The 22,983-nt window shown below is 43.5% G+C and overlaps 1 protein-coding gene across 5 annotated transcripts in view; it reads right to left on the bottom strand.

Annotated features, from left to right (window-relative positions):
• HOOK3 (hook microtubule tethering protein 3) overlaps positions 1 to 22,983 on the bottom strand; it is a 1,188,278-nt gene that overhangs the window by 901,851 nt on the left and 263,444 nt on the right. For all 5 annotated transcript variants that reach the window (XM_029601894.1, XM_029601878.1, XM_029601884.1 and 2 more), the window contains exons 6-7: positions 8,701 to 8,768; positions 4,217 to 4,279 (exon numbers count right to left, since the gene is read on the bottom strand). In XM_029601894.1, coding sequence (XP_029457754.1) covers positions 4,217 to 4,279; positions 8,701 to 8,768 — 131 coding nt within the window. The remainder of the gene's footprint in view (positions 1 to 4,216; positions 4,280 to 8,700; positions 8,769 to 22,983) is intronic.

Here is a 22,983-nt window from a genome sequence, read left to right as displayed (position 1 = left end):
GCCAGGTATCAAGGGAGTGTGATGCCCTCCCAATGTCGATGCATCATCAGCGTACAGTGCAGCTATTGGGTCCATCAATGTCAATACCTCAGATGCCGATTCCGATGGGCCTGGCTTAAGCTGATCCTAGTACTTCTCTAAAGCTCCAAATTGGCACTCCCTAGGAGTTATGGTTGCACAATGACATCCTGGAATGTCATGCAATGCCCCAGGCACAGGACACACCTATCATGAAGATCTGTGATAGACTTAGTAGGAACCACATTTAAAGCCACTGGTCTGCTTATCCTTGACAGGAAAGGAAATCAAAGCAGCAAAATAAAAACTTGATGACCACAATTGATTGATGCCCCTCGGGTGGTGTACTGCCTGGGCACAGCAATGAAAGGAAATATACTGAAATGACTGAAAATTTATCTAAGGACACTATTTATTTATTTATACATTTTTATTACCGACATTAGATCAATGATGTTACATCGGTTTACAGATAACAAAAAGGAAATAAGCGGGGGGGGGGTACTTATTTCTTAGAGTGAAACATATCTAACAATGCAACGTAATGAAACTTGAAGTTCTTGCGTATATCTAACTAGGCAACAAGATAAAGAAAATATAGAAATATAAAAATAAATATCGATGATACGAAACTCTTTTAACGCATCTTAATGAGATTAGAAAGTCATAAAAATGAAATGTGGTGAACGTGATCGGCATGCGACCAGGGACTAGGGGACTAGAAGCAAAAGATCAAGGGGCCCTGCAACAAATTCCTGCCCAGTTTAGGCCTGGAAACATTTCTCATAAAGCAGGAGAATACAGATGTACAATCAGTGGAATTCATGGAAAAGAAGAGACTGAAAAAGGCCCTCCATGGACAAGTGGTATCATGTCATGCTCCCTCCGGTTATTAAGTCAAATTTGATGTTGTGATCACTATTGACAAGTGGCTTTAACACTGTTACCTCTTGCACCAAATCTTGTGTTCCACTAAGGACTAAAATAGTTTACCCTCTTGTACATTCTTGTACCAGCTGCTTCATGAAGCAATCATTTCCCTGAACCAGACTGAACAGAGCTATCCAATGACTTCCCAACTTCCTGAGGAAATTGGGTTTGGAAGTGTGCAGCAGGAGACTTGAGGTCCCTTGAGGCGAGATTAAGGTGGTTGGGATTATATTGTTTGTTTTTGGGGTGTCTGTGAATGTATATTTGTGAATGAATAGTGTGTGCTTGATGGAAGCAGCAAGGTATGACTATGCTTGAGTAAAAAGGATATGTGAATCAGGATAAATAAAGTAAAAGCTATCTAAAAGAACTTGCTTTTGCTCCTAGAAGCTGGGCTGTGAATAAATGCTTCCCTGTGCCTCGGCTCCCCCAGCCGAGGCAATTAAGAGAGAATTAAGCATCACACCAATGTTTCATCTTTTCAATGTTGGTTCTAGGGGCCACAGTGCCCGAAATACCAAAGGAGGTAAACAAACAGCCACCTTAAAATGTTGTTGGCATATATTCACCAATCAAACTTACCAAACTTCTTATTTTATTAAAGGCAGCACATGTCCAAATAGCTTTTGTGCAAGAAATACACTCAAGAGATGAGGAATACCTAAAGCTGAAAAAAGAATAGGTTGGGATCTGTGGTTTTGCCTCTTATACCCAATGAAAGAGGAGGGTAGCAATTCTAATACATAAAAGACTGCCATTTACATTAGAGAAGATCATCAAAGATGAAATGGGGAGATTTGTGTTTATGCTGGGTACCTTATATGGGGATAAATATCTGCTGGGAAATATTTATGCTCCCAATACATTTTCTAATGAGTTTTTCCACAGGATTATTCTTCTAAATTATTGTGTTATTCTGGCCATAAACTGGTACTAGGAGAAGATTTTAAAATGATAGTGGATAGCAAGGAAGACTGCCAACCTCCCCGTACAGGTATAGTATCTAGTGTTTCCAAAGGGTTTAATTTGATGGTAAAAGAACTGGGCCCTGCTTGATGTGTGAAGAGTGCTCCATCCAGGTGAAAGAGGATATACATTTTTCTCTAATCCTCAAAGCTACTCAAGGATTGACTATCTTAATTTCTGAAACTATTTTCCAGAGTGGTTTCTGCAACTCTGAGGTGCAATAATCTCAGACCATGCACCTTTACCTCTCTTTGAAGATGAGAAGGGTTTCTTTTAAGGGGAATAACTAGAGAATGAGCTTGGATCTTATTAAAGATACTACCTTTTGTGATTGAGTGTCAAATGGACAGATTATTTAGGATTTAATGAAAAGCCGGACATTACACCTACTCTAATTGGGAAGTGGGGAAGGCTGTATTGAGAGGATATAATGGTTTATAAGGCCAGAAGGCGCAGGCAGTGAGATGCAGAGATTACACACCTCTCCAAACTCCTGCTTGTTTTGAAAAAAAAAAGCATGTTACCACCCTCTTCCCTGAACAAAAACCGGTAAGGGCCTCTCTGATAAATTGTTACTCTTAAGAGCACTCCATTCTATAAATCATAAATTTCTTCCACTAAAGGTCCGATACCCCTACTATGTCCTGGAGACAGAATACTAAGTAACAGCAGGTGGCATAGTATCTTAAGAATACAGTAAGACTTTTGTTCTCTGTCTCCATCTGCTGGAAGGGGAGAAAACTCCATCCATCTGGCCTGATCTGGGGGATAAGAAACATCTATTTAATAGTGCTATACATCATGAAAGAAAGTTAATAAATATTTATACTGCCAATTATACTACTTTCAAAGTGAAACTCAAGACTTGGCTTTTCCATCAAGCTTTCCCAGAGAGCTAAAAGCAAGAAGAACAAACATCCAGCCTTGTCTTACAGCAATATTGTAATGTTCATATTGCATCAGTTATATGTTTCAAGTTGTTTTCTAAGTTGATCTTAGTGGTTTCATAATAGATTGTTCTTTGATTATTATCCGTTCATTATATTCGATATGTTCCATGTAAACCGCCTCCCCGGCGATAGTTATCTTTGTTAAATGTGAACCGGAGTGATATGTATTGTATACAGGAACTTCCGGTATATAAAAACCAAAAATAAATAAATAAATAAATTACTTTAATTGTAGTAACATAGATAGTAAGATAATAATGATGGCAGAAAAAAACCAAAATGGTCCATCCCGTTCGCCCAGCAAGCTTCCCAAAGTAATAACTGCTGCTCCGTGCAGGTTACCCCCAAGCTTTTTAAAATGTATTCCCATCCTCTAGCCCTTAGGGATCCACAGCGTTTATCCCATGCCCCTTTGAAATCTTTCGCAGTTTTAGTCTTCACTACTTCCTCTGGAAGGGCATTCCAGGTATCCACCACCCTCTCAGTGAAGAAATATTTCCTGACATTGGTTCTAAGTCTTCCTCCCTGGAGTTTCAAATCGTGACCCTTAGGTTCCACTAAATTGTTTCCAATGGGAAAGGTTTGTTGAAATGGTAGATTTAGAATCTTCTTGACATTCCACAGACTATAAATAACTTGTAATTATAAAATCTGAAATTTCTGATAAAACATATCAGTAAGAGACCAGAACCTTAGGAGATTGTGTGTCATTAACAGTCTAACTATTCTCTGAGAATCAAACTGAGCTGTCATAAGGAGTGATACCTTTTTCACAAACTGTATTTTAGAGACCAGAAAAAGAAGTTTATGCATAAAATTAATGAAAGTCAACAGGAAATGTTATGCTTTAAACTTTACCCATTGTATTGTTAATCACCTAGAGCTTCAGAGGTGGTATACAAACTTAAAATAAATAAATGCATAAATAAAAATATTATTTGATAATAAGAACAAGGTCTCATTCCTTCTTCTGCTCTAATTTTAATATTAGTTCAGTTTGTATTCTACTCCACATCAACTGTAAATTTCTAGTTTTCTTTCCAGTTACACTGATATGACAATAAGAGCATAAAATAGAGTAATTTAAGAATCTATGCACATTAGGCTCCCCCTCTTCCAAAATGATTAACAATCAAGAAAGGAAAATGATTCTACAGGACAGTAAGTATTTAAAGTTACCATCCACCACCTGGAAAATGTGAAAAAATTCCCCAATGGCCTTTCCTTCACTCAACATAGTTTGATTATGACAGATATTTGGTGAATGCATAAACATGTGCTCTTGTAAAAGTAAAATTAAAAAAAAAAATATATATATATATATATATATATATGTATCTGATACAAGGTACCTGACAGTCAAGCTCAACGTAAGCATCATTCCCAACAGAGACTGGAGATTCTTTACTCATCAACTGCAATTAGATTACACTGGATTAGGAAAAGCAAAAGAAAACTTGTTTGTATGTAAAAACTAGGCTAAGCTTTCATGCAAATTGAATGGGTCTTACAAGTTTCAAGTACATTGCTGCACATCTAAAATGTTATTCATGTAAAATATCTCCAGCTGCTATGTACAGCCTCTTGACAATACCAATGAAAATAGCAGAATGCATGCATTTCTCAAGTACACAATCAGCAATTCACAACATTTGTGTAGCCTTGTGTCAGCAATACATTAAGGGACAGATTTTCAAACCTTGCGCGAGCGCAAACAAAAGTACGCTGGATTTTATAAGATACGCGCGTAGCCGCGCGTATCTTATAAAATACGGGGTCGGCGCGCGCAACGGGGTGCACATTTGTGCAACCTGCGCGCGCCGAGCCCGGCGCGCGCTGCCTGTTCCCTCCAAGGCCGCTCCGATTTCGGAGCGGCCTCGGAGGGAACTTTCTTTCGCCCTCCCCCCACCTTCCCCTCCCTTCCCCTACCTAACCCACCCCACCCCCCCCCCCCGGCCCTATCTAAACCCCCCCCTTAACTTTGCGCGCGTCGCCGGCAGCCCCGCTCCATCCTCCGGTCCCAGGGGCGTGGTCCGGAGGCCTCGACCACGCCCCCGGGCCGGCGCCACACCCCTGGGCCCGCCCCTGAAACGCCGGGGCCTGCACCCGAAACGCCGCTTCATTTCGGGGACGCCCCCGGACACGCCCCCTCCCGCCCCTTTTCAAAAGCCCCGGGACTTACGCGCGTCCCGGGGCATTACGCGCGCCGGCGGCCTATGCAAAACAGGCACACGAGGGCCCTGCGCGCGTAAATCCTGAAGGATTTACGCGCGCGGCCCTTTTAAAATCCGCCCCTAACTGATTAACTGGAAAACTGGCCAATAATTTCCTGAACCTTGACCAACATGCAGCTGCATTTTACACAAACTATGATGAAATGTTAACACATACTTTACAGCTATTCAAACAATAACTGAACACTGAAATCAACTTAAAATACCTAAAAACCACATTGCAGATGAGCTTTTCTTTGAAAATAAATCCCCACAAAAATGATCCTTTACTGTAGTACATCATTGGTGGTTACTATGATAAGTTCACATTTAAACACAGCTTATTAAGCATAGAAGAATATGAGGAAAGATGGTCATCTCTCTATAGATATGCAAATAACCTCCTTATTCATCTACCAAATGCACCCAGAGCAGGATTCATCCTCTTTGAAAAAGTAGTCTGTGCTTATGTTATTTGGAAGGTTAATTTTTCCTATTCTGCCTTCATTTTTTTCACTTCATTCTTTTCACTGCTCCAAGTTGTGTAATTCCCTTGTTTTATTGTAACTGTTTTCCCTGTTTTATTAATTCCCTGTTTTATTAATTACCTTGTTTTATTGGTAACTTCTATCAAATCAATCCGAGGAGTCCCGCAAGGATCATCTCTCTCCCCTACACTTTTTAACATTTATCTGCTACCACTCTGCCACCTACTCTCCAGCCTTAATCTAAAGCATTATATTTTCGCTGACGACATTCAGATACTTCTTCCTATGACAGAATCCCTGCAAAAAACTTGGGCACATTGGAACAACTGCTTACAATTCATCAATACTCTGCTATCCAGCTTGAACCTCATACTCAATTCAAATAAAACTGAAATCCTCATCATCTCGCCGGATGAAAACCATACTCTCATCAACTCCCAAAGCGCAACACAATTCGCAAAATCATCCATTGACCACTCCCCCTCCGTCAGAGACCTAGGGGTGCGACTCGACAATCAATTTAACCTTAAATCCTTCGTCTTCAATACCACTAAAAAATGTTTTTTCAAACTTCAAGTGCTCAAAAATCTGAAACCGCTCCTTCATTTCAGCGACTTCCGTTTAGTAGTTCAGTCTATAATTCTGTCTAAGTTAGACTACTGCAACTCCCTTCTACTAGGCCTTCCTGCCATATCCACGAAACCCCTACAGATGGTGCGGCGAGATTACTCACTAACTCAAATAAAAGAGCCCACATCACACCAATTCTACACGGCCTTCACTGTCTTCCTATAAAATCCAGGATTACCTTCAAGACATTAATGATGATCCACAAGGACATTATGGGCATTGCCCACCTAAATCTAAACACGCAACTCCGCCCTCACACATCTCAAAGACCTATCAGATACAATTACAAAGGATCCTTATATGATCCTCCGGTCAAAACCTCATTAAGAAAACGAGCACTCTGTACAGCCGGGCCAAGAAACATGTCATCAAACTTTTAAGAAACACCTAAAAACATGGCTCTTCCGGCAAGCCTTCCCGGAATTGCAGGAACACTCTGACACCGGTCAAAGGGCAAAATAGACCACAACAAGTCTCATGACCACCCCAAGCCCCGCAGGGCTCGCTTACGCCTTATCCGGACAGTCCTCATGTTATGAAAGACACCTTTGTAGATGCATTAGTTCTTTAGCTCATGTTATGCTCATGTCATGCCCATCAACATAGTTCACTGTTACTTGTATCACTCAATTTATTTCTACTATTTATTTTAGTTATTTTACGCCTTTTACGCTGTTTGACGTGTTATTGATGTCTATATAATATCTTCGTTCTTATGTTCAGAAACTCTGTTTAATGTAACGCCTTAACCGCGTCTGTTTTGTTCAATAGAAACCGACCTGATTTGATATTTGTATCGAGAATGTCGGTATATAAAAATTCTAAATAAATAAATAAATGACTGCAATCTTTTTTGAGCACCTGTTAATGTTTCTTATTAATTATCTTCCTTCACCTCTTGTTAATTGTAAACCGGCATGATGCGAATCTCATCGCGAATGCCGGTATAGAAAAACTCAAAATAAATAAATAAAATTTTGACATGCAGGTGTAATGCACATATATGTATTTTTTTTACTTTAGTTTTTTGTGTCATTCATTAAATACTGTAGTTGTATTGGTATTGTTTAAATAATTTCATCTGACTGCACTTTTATACAGAAGTGTGTTCTCATTGAACAAATGTTGCATAGGGACATTTATGAGCAAAACAGAGAGGGAAAGGAATAGGTATGTTACAAAACCCCAAACTGTAAAAGTTCTTTTCTTGAATGTAAAGAACACTGAACATGTACTACATTAAACCCTTTTCATTCCAAAAACCTTGTTTTTTCCTGGCCTTGGCTCTCATGTTTTAATAGGTAGCAGATTACTAGAAAATTGTCTTGTGTGTGTGTGTATATATATATAGTTATTTTTAATTTTTATATACCGACACGACATTCTTACATCCGATATAAATCATACCGGTTTACATTAAACAGAATAGCAGGAAATAAATTTCCATAGTCTAATACAATGAACATTTCTAATTAAAATTGTTAACAAGCGAAAAGAAAAGGTAAAGAATTGGAATAAAGGTTAAATTACAGAAAAATATAAAAGATTTATTTATTTTTTTTTTTTTTAGAAGCACAAGGGTTGCACGAAGGGGAGCACAAAGGGGAGAGCCCCTTTGTCGCACCCCTTCGGTGCACGGCGCGTGATGGTGAGGCGCTCTTCAACCGTCGCCGGGGCTCCCAGTGATGTCGGGGGGGCGTGGTCACATCGCATCGCAGTCATTCATTTCCCTCACCTCCTGCTGTTGGTTCCGTATCTTTTTTCCCCTGCCATTCAGTTTGGTGTTCAGTTCTCGCGGGGGCCCAGGTTGAGAGCCAAGGCCAGGAAAAACCAAGGTTTTTGGAATGAAAAGGGTTTAATGCAGTACATGTTCAGTGTTCTTTACATTCAAGAAACGAACTTTTACAGTTTGGGGTTTTGTAACATACCTATTCCTTTCCCTCTCTGTTTTGTTTATATATATATATAAAGAAACTGTTCCTGCTCCATGGAACACACAGTTAAGTTGAGACATTCGGACAAGACAATTTTCTAGTTATTTAAACAATACCAATACAACTACAGTATTTAATGAATGACACAAAAAACTAAAATAAAAAAATACATACATGTGCATTACACCTGCATGTCAAAATGAAGGCAGAATAGGAAAAATTAACCAAATTATATATGTGTATGTGTGTGCGTATGTATCTATATATGTGTGTGTGTGTGTATATATATATATATATATATACATACACACACACACATACTTGTTTTAGTGTTACAGAAATGTTAAGTAGTAGCAGAATTAAATTATTTATGTTTAAATATAAACACTGGAAAACAATTTATTGACCAGGAGGTCCAAGAATCCACTGGAACCAGTTTATATTATTACTTAAAACATCTTTAAATGAATTTATTTACTAGTTTAGGGCATATGTTTCCTTCACTACTCATACTTGTAGGATTGTTCTTTCCACCATACACGCACAATAGATTATCAGTGGTTAAGCATACCTCCTGAATGGCTGTCATAACAACGTGCTGGACAGACTCTTCCATCATCATGATGGTTTGAATGTACTCTACAAAAAAGCAAGATAGCAGAGGTCAGTCTAAGTTAAGATAGCAGGCAAAAGCATTAACAAGTTTTAAAATAACTACTAGCTGAGAAGCAGGCGTCTTCATAAAAAAAAAAAAAAAATCTAGCCCCATGTTCTGGCACACTGGCAGCAATACAGAGAAAGCAAAAAAGGAAAAAAATGGCTTCCAAGATTCACTCTTCCATTGACTCATGTCATGTCTCTTAAGTGTAAACAGCAAAAAATGTACCCTTTTTGGTAGTATGAAAGGGGCCAGTGTTCCCTGCATGTTGTCTCAGATATTGTACTTTACCACAAATGAAATCACCTTTTCAACTTACCTTTTCAGCTATAACTGCACAGTTTCCTTTAAGTTCCAAGGGAGAAAAGTACTAGATCACATGAGCCAGCAAATTGATCATAAATCATTAGCACAAATCGCTGCTTGAGGACAGGCCAACATTACAGCACATCCCAATGGACATACTCATCATAGTCTTGACAACTGCAGTGAACAATGAAAAATGACTAAAGGGAAAAGGCAGCAATAGTATAGACAGAACACAAAAAGCAAAGAAATGGGGTACAGGGAGGAAGATGCTTCCTCCTCCTCAACCCTAAGAAATATAAAAAGGCATAGTGTCAAAATTATAAAGAAAATAAAAACAAAAAATACAGATATGGAATAGTTGCTTACCTGTAACAATGGAGAGATTACTTACCTGATAATCTCGTTTTCCTTAGTGTAGGCAGATGGACTCATTACAAATGGGTATAGTGTGCTCGTGCTAGCAGTTGGAGGCGGATCTGACATCAGCACGTGGTACATATACCCCTGCAGGAAGTGCAGGCGCTCAGTAATCTTCCTGGAAAAAGCTTTATGGATATAGGTGTGACTGACCGATCAATTAACTGAACATGATTAACCTGACCGATTGACAGTAGCTGGAGACCGCCAGTGTGCTCAACCGGAAGGCGTCGACACCCGGCAGGGTGGATGCCCAATGTCAGAAAACATGGCTTACCGTGAATCGGTGAATTCCCATGTATATCGGCAGCCGGGCGAGATGCTGAGTCCATCTGCCTACAGTAAGGAAAACGAGATTATCAGGTAAGTAATCTCTCCATTTCCTAGCGTGTAGCAGATGGACTCATTACAAATGGGATGTACAAAAGCTATTCCCGGACTGGGTGGGAGGCTGCCCGAGGTCCGTTTAGGATTGCCCTTGCAAATGCTGTGTCCTCCCTGGCCTGGACGTCCAGACGGTAAAATCTGGCGAAGGTATGGAGGGAGGACCACGTTGCCGCTCTGCATATCTCTGCAGGCGACAGCACCCTATTTTCTGCCCAGGAGGCCGCTTGCGCTCTGGTAGAGTGAGCCTTGACCCGTAGAGGTGGTGGTTTTCCCGCTTCTACGTAGGCCGCCTTGATAACTTCTTTGATCCAGCAAGCAATTGTCGCCCGTGAGGCCGCTTCTCCTTGCCTCTTCCCTCTGCGAAGGACGAACAGGTGGTCCCGTCTTTCGTACTGCTTCCGACATTTCCAGGTATCTGGACAATAGCCTGCTGATGTCGAAATGGCGCAGTATTCGACCTTCTTCCGACTTCTTCAAACCTTCCGTGGTTGGCAAGGATATGGTTTGGTTGAGGTGGAAGTGAGAGACTACCTTAGGTAAGAAGGAAGGAACCGTGCGAAGATGGATAGCCCCTGGGGTGATCCTGAGAAACGGATCGCGGCAGGACAGTGCTTGTAGCTCTGAGATGCGGCGTGCTGAACACACGGCCAGCAAGAACACTATCTTCAAGGATAAAAGACGGAGGGACAGGCCTCGGAGGGGTCTGAAGGCAGGTCCTGCTAGGAATTCCAAAACTAGGTTGAGGTTCTACAGGGGCACTGGCCACTTCAGTGGCGGGCGAATGTGTTTGACTCCTTTCAGGAAACGTGAAACGTCTGGGTGTGTGGCAATGCTGTTGCAGTCACTCCTGGGCCGTAGCAGGATAGCGCAGCCACCTGAACCTTGATTGAATTGAGGGACAGACCCTTCTGGAGCCCATCTTGCAGGAAATCCAAAATGATGGGGATTTTAGCGGCATGTGGATTGGTGCTGAGAGTTTCGCACCAGGCTTCAAATATTCTCCAGATCCTTATATAAATTAGTGATGTGGAGAACTTGCGTGCACGGAGGAGTGTATCTATTACCGGCCCCGAGTATCCCCTTTTCTTCAGACTAGCCCTCTCAATGGCCAGACCGTAAGAGAGAATTGAGCTGGATCCTCGTGGAGGATGGGACCTTGCCGCAGCAGGTCTCTGTGAGGAGGCAGGGGTAGAGGATCCCCTGCCAGTAGCCTTCTCATGTCTGCATACCAGGGTCTTCTTGGCCAGTCCGGGGCTACCAGAAGAACTAGGCCTCTGTGCCGCTGAATCTTGTGTATAATGGCACCCAGGGGCCATGGGGCCATGGGGGAAAGGCATTTAGCAGGATCTCCGGAGGCCATGGCTGTACCAGGGCGTCGATCCCCTGGGATAGAGGATCTCGCCTGCGACTGAAATATCTGGGTACTTGAGCGTTGGACCTGTCCGCTAGTAGGTCCATGCCCGGCGTCCCCCACTAATCCGTGATCATCTGGAAGGTCGTGGACGACAGCTGCCATTCCCCCGGGTTTAAGGCTTTCTCTATTGAGGAAGTCTGCCGTGGCATTGTCCTTCCCGGCGATGTGGACGGCGGAGATGTCCTGGAGATTTGCTTCCGCCCACGCCATCAGGGGGGCTATTTCTAAGGATACCTGTCGGCTTCTGGTTCCGCCCTGTCGGTTGATGTATGCCACCGTGGTGGCATTGTCCGACACCACTCTGACTGCTCTGTTGCGAAGTCTGTGGGCAAATCGCAGGCATGGTATCCTGACTGCCCATGCCTCTAGTCGGTTGATGTTCCACCCCGACTCTTCTCTGTTCCACCGCCCTTGGGCGGTTAGTTCTTCGCAGTGTGCTCCCCAGCCGCTCAGGCTGGCATCTGTACTGAGCAGGGTCCAGGTTGGAGAGGACATTTTGACCCCCGGTTCATGTGGCCGGGCTGCAGCCACCACCGTAACTGATGCCGTACTCCAGCCGGTAGAGGCAGTTGCACGGTGTAGTTCTGTAATCGTGGGCTCCACCGAGATAGAAGGGCGCGTTGTAACGATCTCATATGAGCCCGCGCCCATGGTACCACTTCCAGAGTGGAGGCCATTAGGCCGAGGACCTGTAGGTAATCCCAAGCTGTGGGCCAGGTGGCGCTCAGCAAAGTCTACAAACGATTCCGGAGTTTTCATTTCCTCTTGGAGGTCAGGCTGACTTTGTCTCCCTGGGTGTCGAATCAGACTCCGAGGTATTCCAGCGACTGCGAAGGCTGTAGGGAACTCTTGTTTGTATTGACTACCCATCCTAGGCTTTCCAGAAGAGATATAACTCTGTTGGTTGCCTGGTGGCTCTCCTCCGGTGACTTTGCCATGATCAGCCAATCATCTAGGTAGGGATGGACGAGAATTCCTTCCTTCCTGAGTGATGCCGCCACCACTACTATTACCTTGGTAAAGGTCCGTGGCGCGGTGGCTAACCCGAAGGGTAGAGCCCGGAACTGAAAGTGTTGTCCCAGGACTTTGAAGCGTAAGTAGCGCTGATGATCCCGATGGATTGGGATATGCAAGTAAGCTTCTGACAGATCCAGGGATGTGAGATTCTCCCCTTGCTGTATGGCACTTCGGACTGACCGCAGAGTTTCCATGCGAAATCCTGGGACCCTTAAGTGCCGGTTGACCGACTTGAGGTCCAGGACGGGTCTGAAGGTGACCCCCTTCTTGGGTACGATGAAATAAATGGAGTAATGCCCAGAATTTATCTCCCATGCAGGCACTGGGATTATGGCTTTTAGGGACAGGAGCCTTCCCAGGGTAACTTCCAGCGCCACCCTCTTGAGGGGCGGACAAGGAGATTCCACAAACTTGTCCGGAGGGAGGTGAAGGAAGTCCAGGTAATACCCTTCCCAGACAATGTTGAGGACCCACAGGTCCGAAGTAATCTCGACCCACCTGAGGTAGAATAGGGTTAGCCTGCCCCCTATGGCTTCGTCCCCCAGATGGGTCGGCTGATTCTCATTGTGGGGTGCGGCCAGGACCCGAACCCGAGCCGGTTCCCCGCTTGCTGTGCCTAGTCCGAAAGGACTGGTTCCTGGTCTGAGAACGAGGTGCTTGGTAGCGAATCCTGTAAGGGTTGAAGAGTTGAGAGCTTCTACCTCTGGATGGCCTAGGAAAAAGGCGCTGGTTCCTCCTTCACTTGTCTTCTGGTAGACGGGGCAATGGAGAGGCACCCCATTTGTTAGCCAGTTTCTCGAGGTCGCTGCCGAACAGGAGGGATCCCTTAAAGGGCATTCTGGTAAGGCGCGTCTTGGAGGAGGAGTCGGCTGACCAATTTCGTAGCCAGAGCTGTCTCCTGGCTGCCACTGAGGATGACACGCCCTTGGCTGCCGTACGGACTAGATCGGAGGCAGCGTCAGTGAGGAATGAGAGGGCTGATTCCATTTCTTCTCCCGGGGTGTTGTTCCTGGCTTGTGATAAACAGGAACACGTCACCACGGTGCAGCAGGTCGCAATTCGTAGGGACATGGCTGCCACCTCAAAGGCTTGTTTCAGAATGGCGTCCATGCGCCGGTCATGTGCATCCTTGAGGGCCACCCCTCCCTCCACCGGAATGGTGGTGCGCTTCACAATTGCGCAAACTATGGCGTCTACCTTAGGGCACGCCAGCAGCTCCTTGGTTGCCGGGTCCAGGGGGTACATGCCAGACAAGGCCCGACCCCCTTTGAATGAGCCTCTGCCGCATTCCACTCGAGATCGATTAGCTGCTTGCTGCTTCTGGAGAGGGAAGTGGTGGGCCGTTTGACGAAGACCTTCCAGCAGGGGGTTCATCGTAGGTTCCCCATGGGTGCCGTGGCCCGGGATAGCCAGCTCCGACAGATCCTCCTTAAGAAAGAAGCGTCTCATGGTTCGATACGGCTCTATCCCCGAGGGAAGTTCTCCCTCCTCAGGGAGCTCTTCTTCTTCCACAGAGCAATCTGAATCCCCATAAGTGGGGCTTCCGGGTGGCGGGTGGCCGTGCCTAGGTCTTGAGGGTCCAGGGGCCGGGTCATCTGGTACATATGGGTCCGTTCGGGGATCAGACTGCATCTTGACAAAGGCATGGATCCCCTTGAATAATTCCACCCTTGAGAGCGAAGCATGTTCTAGCCTTAGGGGCACCAGGTCTCTAGGGATCCCTGGCTGCTCACCGCGGCCTGCTAGGTCCGGGATGTTCCCTGAGGAACCAGCAATTACGCTGGGCTGGGACCGGCCCTGGCCTGGAACTCCCAGGGCCTCCTTACATTGGGCACATAGGGAGTCTGCTTCCTCGCTCTGTGTGGCTCTGAGGTGGCATGCTGAGCAGAGGCCTAGAGCTCTTATGCCTGATGCTGGAGGCACCGGCTCAGCGGACGCATGGGCTCTCATACGCTCCATCGCGCCTGTTATCTCTATGCAGATGTGCGCCTATCAATGTGCGCCCAACACCGTGCGCCTATCAGCGTGTGTCCAACAATGTGCGCCTATCAACGTGCGCCGAGCAACCTGCGTTTAGCAGCGTGCGCCTATCAACGTGTGCTTAGTAGCATGCGCCTATCAAGCAACGTGCGCCTATAAATCATCAATGTGCGCCCAATTATCTTCGGACGCCTTACATACGCGCCCGTCGCCTGTGCGCTGAGTCCGGTCTGAGCACAAGGGCGAGGCGCCGAACCAGGGCAGATGAGCAGGCAGGCAAAATGGCGACCTCCTAGGCGGGCTGCCAAGCAGACAGACCCCGCTAGTCCACGCTTCCTCGGAGACCAACAAGTAAAGATGTACGCCTTACCTGATCTTCGGCGCTTCCCGGCTGCGACCCGGGCGGTCTCCGGCTGCGGGGGGAGAGGGTAATTACCGTCACTGCCGCGCTGGAGGAAGTGCACCCGCTGCCTCTAGGCCGCGCCCGAACTCGTCTCGCTCGGGGGCCAAGTCCTCACCGCGAACGGATCGGGACCGAGGCTGCCTCTATGCCGCGCCCGAGCCCTTCTCACTCGGGGGCTAGATCCCTGCCGCGAATCGGCCACCGGACCGAGGCTCGTACCTCCGAGGGACCATGGAAATCACCTCGGGAAACTCAACTGGGGGAGGGACCCGATGGTATCACCTCAGGAGTGCGGGGCTCGTCTTCAGGTAGGACTTCTATGAATTTAGTCATTAGAATTTGGAAAAAACGCTCAGCGAGCGTGAGGTAGCTCCAAACTGCTTTGAAGATGGAAATTACTGAGCGCCTGCACTTCCTGCAGGGGTATATGTACCACGTGCTGACGCCAGATCCGTCTCCAACTGCTAGCACAAGCACACTATACCCATTTGTAATGAGTCCATCTGCTATCGCTAGGAAATGTAACCTTTTTCTTTGAAGTGGCATATTCTCCAAGGGCACACAAAAATAATTTCTGCTGGAACTGTCTTTGCTGCATATTATCCCCTCCTGCTTGTTACACCCAGGAGTGAGTCCTTTCTGTTGGAGGGAAGGTGATGTTCATGGCCCAGGCGGTGATGTGATTCTCTCAGTAAAATGTGTCTGTAAATCAGTTGATGTACTATGGTACTGCAGAAACTGGGACAGATGAGATGGACATAGGACGGGGTGTTCAAATAATAATTTACTTATTTCCTTAAAACTGAATCATTGTCCCACTAATAAATAAACTAACATTACAGCTGGATGTTTTTCTTTTGTGTAAGTGATGACGACTCAGGCTCCTAAGGTGATTCCTAACACTCCTGGCACCAAATGTTTAAGAGGCTCAAACTCTTTGAGGAAATCCTGCTCTGCTTAGGATTATCTTAAAGCATGAAACAGTCCTATCTGAGTTCATAGTATTTTCTTCTTCCCAGCCTGTGCCTGTGTCCCAGGGGAAGATCCTGTGGTGGGTCTCCAAACCTACTTCTCGCCCTCTCTCATCCAACCTCCATTCTAATGACCTTTCAGAGGGAAAGGTTTGCAGGTGACAGATCAGGCAATACAGCCCAGTCTCCAGGGAGAGGAGGGGTGACAAATCATCCTCAAATAAACAAAAAAATCCTGTAATAAAAATGTCCAAAACCTCTGGGGTGCTACTGTCACTGTATTCCTTCTCTGACCTAGAAGAATACTGGAGTCCCAGGTTCTAGATCTGGGAAGTAGCCATCTCCAGGATTAAACCAGGCTGCATGCTAGTAAAATAACTTACAGTTAGAAAATCTTCTTAAAGTGTCTGTTCTGAAGCTGAGGTAGATCTTTAACAAGCAAGGAGTGCCTGGAAAAGATTTTTCTCCAAAAATATCTTCAGTGAGGGAGTAGGCCTCACTATAATAAAATAATAATAATTATTATTATTATTATTATTCCAATACCTCCTCACTCTCTAAAATCTAAACTCAAATGCCATGCCTAACTTACTCCTAAGCCCCTACTTATAAGCAAAAGGTCCTCCCATTACAGACAGCCTCTGGGGGGAGATGCTGAACAGTGGTATTCCTTTTCTAAATAACTAATTCCTCACTGGTAGGGAACTAGGGACATCTAGTGGGTAACCAAGGGGTCACCACACAAGTATTCTCTAAAGTCCACCAGCCACACACATGGGTCATGTGACCACAGAGCACAGAATGAACAGATTCTTGGAAAGGCATAAAAGTCTTTCACCGTTCATATAAAGTAGATCCCATGCTACCGCAGCTCAGGTCCATATAATAGCTCTGACAGAGAGGGGAACAACAATCAAAAGGAAGCAAAAGATTTGTATGACTGGTGAACTGTCGCCTTCAGAACACATAAATCGCTGGTATAGGTATAAGAGTATAAGATATGCCATACTGGGTCAGACCAAGGGTCCATTGAGCCCAGTATCCTGTTTCCAACAGTGGCCAATCCAAGTCACAAGTACCTGGCAAGTACCCAAACATTAGATAAATCACAAGCTATTATTGCTTATTAATTACTATAATAGCAGTTTAAGGATTTTTCCTCTAGGAACTTATACAAATCTTTTTTAAACCCAGTTACACTAACTGCTGTAACCACATCCTCTAGCAATGAATTCCAGAGCTCAACTATGCGCCGAGTGAAAAAATGTTCTCAATTTGTTTTAAATGAGCTACTTGCTAACTTCATGGACTGCCCCTGGTCCTTCTATTATCTGAGAGTAAATAACCAATTTACATTAATTTGTTCAAGTCCTTTCATGATTTTGTAGACTATCATATCCCCCCACCCCAGTCGTTTCTTCTCCAAATTCAACAGTCCTACTTCTTTAGCCTTTCTCATAGGACAGCTGTTCCATGTCCGTTATTTGGTCACCCTTCTCTGCATTTCTCCAGTGCAGCTATATGCTTTTTCAGATGCGGTGACCAGAACTGCACACAGTGCGGTCTCACCATGGCGCGATACAGAGGCATTATGAAATCCTCCGTTTATTTGCCATTCCCTTCCTGATTCCTAACATTCTGTTTGCTTTTTGATTGCCACAGCACACTGAGCCAACAATTTCTATGTATTATCCACTATGACGCCTAGACCTCTTTCCTAGGTGGTAACTCCTGAGATAGGACCTAACATTGTGTAACTACAGCAAGGGTTATTTTTCCCTATACGCATCACCTTGCACTAGTCCATGTTAAGTTTCATCCTCCATTTGGAAGCCCAATTTTTATTTATTTATTTATTTAAAAACTTTTATATACCGGTATTAGTATGCATACATCATACCGGTTTACAATGTAACTTTAAAGGCAGAAATTACAATGAACAGGGAGGGCGAACAAGGAGGAGTATACAAAGAGCAGGAGGTGGAGGAATTAAAGCAATAAATAAAACTTTATTTAGATTTTTATATTCTGCTTTTCGGCACTTCAAAGTGTACAATCTTCCAGTCTCACAAGGTCCTCCTGCAATTTATCACAATCCGCTTGAGATTTAACTACTCTGCATAATTTAGTGTCATCCACAAATTTGATCACCTCATTCATTGTACCCCTTTCCAGAACATTTATAAATATATTAAAAAGCACCGGTCCAAGTACAGATCCTGGGCAACTCCACTGTTTACCTTTTGCCAGTTTGAAAACTGACCATTTAATCCTTCTCTGTTTCCTGTCTTTTAACCAATTTGCAATCCACAAAAGGACATTGCCTCCTATCCCATGACTTTTTAGTTTTCTTAGAAGCCTCTCATGCGGGACTTTGTCAAACGCCTTCTGAAAATCCAAATATGCCACATCTACCGGTTCGCCTTTATCCACATGCTTATTAACCCCTTCCAAAAACAATGTAGGAGATTTATAAGGCAAGTCTTCTTTTGGGCAGAGTGGATGGACCATTTGGTCCTTTTCTGCCATCATTAATATATATATATATATATATATATATATATATATATATATATATATATATAAAAGAGCATAATATGCACCCCCGGCTGTGTCCCATCAAACCATGTCTATAAATGTTTTGTGATTTTATTCTTTATAACAGTTTCCATGATTTTTCCCAGCACTGGGGTTACACTGGCCTTCTTCCAATCTTCAAGTACATCGGATGATTTTAATGATATGTTACAAATTAATTGAAACAGGTATGAAATTTCATTTTTTTAGTTCTTTCTGAACCCTGGGGTGTATACCATCCGGTCCAGGTGATTTACTACTCTTCAGGTGGTCAATCTGGCCTACCACATTTTCCAGGTTCACCATGATTTGGTTGAATTGATCTGAATCACCCCCCATGAAAACCTTCTCCAGAATGGGTATCTCTAACATCTTCTTTAGTAACACCGAAGCAAAAGAAATCATTTAATCTTTCCGCAATGGCCTTATCTTCTCTCAGTGCCCCTTTAACCCCAACGGTCCAACACACATGCACATATTCGCACCCATACACATCTTACAGTGTCTTTACCTCAGTTATCTTTACCCTCACTCATTTTAGCAGACAGGCCTTTCACTGAATACTTCAATTCAAGCAACGTTTTTATTTTCCTCTTTCTATAAGTCACAGAAGCCCTTCCACAGTATCACATTCTATACTGCATTAACTCAATCATTATCATGTCAAATACTTAAACTTGGAGATTCTGCTTCAATAATAAACATTTACAAACAGACTGTAAAGCCAAGTACACAAACAGCTTCTGTCCTTTCTTCAAGTTCTTTATACCATTCAGGTCACCACTCTTAAATTGAATGGGTATCCCCATACACTCATGAAGCTTTTTCAATTCTTCATCCCAAAAATTGTACTATTTCCTTGCTCAATGTTATTTATTATATTTTGCTATAGCATGTAATGCCATAAGGTACCTTTTAACATTGCCTATAGAAGTGATGGACTATTTTGTATTTCATTTCTTTCATGGTGACATCTATATTTAGTTTATGTAGAGCTGTGAAATATTTTTGTATATCCTTTATGGTAGTCTCTGCTCCCATTTCTCTATGCCTTGTTTCTGACAATTTTGTTTGCACATTACATGTCACTGATATAGAATTCCTGTCCTCATGCACTTGTATTCTGGATGCAAAGTCTCTTTCCAATTTTATTCTTGCCCTAAGACATGCAAGTCACCTTAATCACACACACGGGATTCTCTAGTTAAGGGTTATCGTTAACATAAATAAATAAGTGGGTGGTGGGAAGACATCACTAACAAGGGGCAGGAAGTATTCTTTGGTAGGAAACCCTTTTTGATTTTCTATTTTTAAACAAGGAAGATAACCCTAAATTGTAAATTGGGCCCTAGAAAGAATGGATTTTGGCTCTACTCCTCAAAAAGCCTGAGAAGAATGGACAGTCCAAAACTAATATTCCCACTGCAAAGCTGGGTCTAGACAGTAATTAGATGTGATAGTGTGGATTGAACTTCTCTTCAACAAAGGTATACCCTACATGGGCAACCAATGCTACCATAGATCGAATATTTGACTATCAGAATTATAGGAGCATATACAGTTGTGATCATAATTTTGCATACCCCAGGAAGGAAGAATTTGTAAAACATAAAGCAATTTAAGTAAATATGAGCGATCAGACAAAACACGTCTTATTTTTAATGTGTTCAAATTAAACTACTATGCATCACAGAATAGCACAATCATTAAACAAATCAAGGCAACAAAGGAAATAATAAAATGGTTCTGTTCAAAAGTTTGCATACTCTTGAATGTTTGGGCTGATAATATACACTCAAGTTGACACACACAGGTTGAGATGGTAATAAAGGGTAGGTATCCACACCTCTGCCTTGTTTGATTGTAATTAGTGTCCATGTATAAATAGTCAATGAGTTTATTAGCTCTTGAGAAACCCCTGTGCATTTCACCCAGGGCTACACTGACTTTGGTGATTAGAAGCATGGGGAAAACAAAATACCTGTCAAAGGATCTGCGAAAAAAAAGTAGCTCAACTTTATAAATCAGGAAAAAGATATAAAATGATATCCAAAGATTTGAAAATGCCAATCAGTACTATTCAAACTCTGATCAAGAAGTGGAAAATTATGGTTTCCGTTAATACCAAGCCAGACCAAGAAATATTTCAGACACCTGCCAGGAAAATGTCAGGAAACAAGAAAAACTCATGAACAACTTCTACTGAAATACAGGCTTCTCTGAAACAAAGTGATGTGGGTATTTCAGCATGCACAATAAGATACTTGAACAAAAATGAGTTGCATGGTAGAATTGCCAGAAAAAAAAGTCATTGTTACACCAATGCAACAAAACAGCCCACTTACAATATGCCAAATAGTACCTAGAGAAGCCTCAAAACTTCTGGAACAAAATAATTTGGAGTAATGAGACAAAATTAAACTTTATTTCACAACCATAAACGTTATGTTTGAAGAGGTGTCAACACCATCCCTACCATAAAGCATGGAGGTGGATCTCAGCTGTTTTGGGGATTGTGAGCTACAATGGCATAGGGAATTTAATCAAAACTGATGGAAGAATGAATGCTGCATCTTATCAGAAAATATTGGAGGAGAATTTGCATTCATCAGCTAAGAAGCTGCACCTGGGGTACACTTGGACTTTCGAACATGACAATGAACCAAAACATATGGCCAGGTCAACCCTTCAGTAGCTGCAGCAGAAGAAAGTGAAGGTTCTGGAGGGGTCATCACAATCTCCTGACCACAACATAATTGAGTTACTTTGGGGAGAACTCAAACATGTAGTTCATGCCAGATAACCAAATAATTTACAGGATCTGGAGGCTTTATGCCAAGAAGAATGGGTAGCTTAATCACATGAGAAATAAAGGGCCTCATTCGCAACTATCACAAAAGACTGCAAGCCATTACTGATGCAAAAGGGGGCAATACACGATATTAAGATCTAAAGGTATATAAAATATGAACAGGACTATTTTATTTCCTATATTGCTATGGTTTAATGATTGTGCTATTCTGTGATGCATAAAACAGCTTAATTTGAAAAACATAAAAAATAACAGACATTTGTTTTTTCTGATAACTTGTTTTCTTAAAATGCTACACATCTTACAAATTCTGCCAAGGGTATGTAAATTTATAAGCACAACTATATACAGATAGATATCAATGAAATATACAGAAAGTGTCACCAATGAGGGAGAAGGCTTCTATTGATATTCTGCCTTCTGATCTCATCCTGAAACTGAAGACTGTATCTTCTGTTTCCAGGCTGTCACAAAACAGATTTACTTCAGTATATCCCACTAGAGGAAGATTGGTATTTGCAATGTCCTGGTACAAGAACCACTTAGGGTGAGCCCAGTTCCACATCTTTAGTTCCCGAGCAGAGAAGATGAAATTTGGTTCTCCTTGCTCGTTCAGAGCCGATGTTTTGATGTTTGATAGCTATTTTCTGAAAGTCTTTATAGTATTCAATACTGTCCTCACTCTATGAGATTTGGTCTGTAGAAACTTTTCTTGGTGCGACCTCAGGCCTCTGAATATGAAGCTCCTCTAAATAGGATACCAGAAATGAGAGCCATTTGCAAAGTTTGAAAAATTCCTTCATGACTTTCTCACCATGTACTCCTTTTCATCACCTCTATCCCTGCACCCCCAACAAACTAACCCACAATTACATCACTATATTTTATTGAATGGTATCAAATATATAGTAGTCAGCTGGCTGGGATGGTGGTCTCTCCCATAATCTTAGAGGCACATGACTGAAGTGAGATGTGACCGCTGGCCCAAATAAGATATGGCACCCCTAGTACCAGTGAGACATTGAACACAGGCTCATAGCAAGACACAAAGGCAGAGTCCACAGTGAGATGCAGCATGCAGGGAACATTCTGTGAATTTTAAGAAAACTTCGGAGAGGCCAAGGCAAACAATTAAAGGAAGACATACACCATAAAGGAAAAACTAATATGCAAAAGACTGAATCATTGGAACTTCAGGTAGCATGGTGGGAGGAGTAGGACGTGTTTCTGCAGAGCTCCGTCCTCCACTCCCCCCCTAGCTTCTCTTTAAGAGCTCTTTTTGGGGGCATTTGCATCATTGGACATCGGACCTAGCTTTATAAGGGAGCTGAGTGATTGGATTTCGCCCTTTGCGTGCTACCCGCAGTCGGACAGGGCGGCGATTGGCGACGAAACCCGCAACGCAAAGGCCCGGAGAGATATCGCCAAACTGACTTAAGATGCGCCGTCGGCCGGATCCCCCTCGTCCCCTGACAGTCGGGATGGTAAAGTTACAGAGGGTGGTGGAGGCAGTGGTAAGCGGCGCTGGACGAGAAATTCGACAAGCTTACCAAAAATTCGAAGATAATGAGCCAGCTTTTCACGGAGTCTACTAAACGGCTGACGAGGCGGAGACCCGGATTTCGACCGCGGAAGATCAACTACACTCGTTAGAGACTCAGGTTACGGCCCCTGCAGACGGAGGTGGACAAACAAGCAAAGAAACTGGAGTGACCTGGAGAACCGCTCCCGCCGTGGAAATTTACGTTTTATCGGTTTTCCAGAGGCACTAAAGGACAGTGACTTGTCCGTGCATATTAGAATCTTGGCTCCCGCAGGCCTTAGAACTACCGCAACCGCATGGGCCTTTGAGAATTGAGCGCGCGCACGAGACTAGGGCAGAAGAATACCAGCTCTCACGCGCCCCAGC

The sequence above is a fragment of the Rhinatrema bivittatum genome, chromosome 1, assembly GCF_901001135.1.
Source record: "Rhinatrema bivittatum chromosome 1, aRhiBiv1.1, whole genome shotgun sequence".
Taxonomy (NCBI): domain Eukaryota; kingdom Metazoa; phylum Chordata; class Amphibia; order Gymnophiona; family Rhinatrematidae; genus Rhinatrema; species Rhinatrema bivittatum.
Note: the sequence above shows the minus strand (reverse complement) of the source record. Positions and strands in the feature narration are given on the sequence as shown.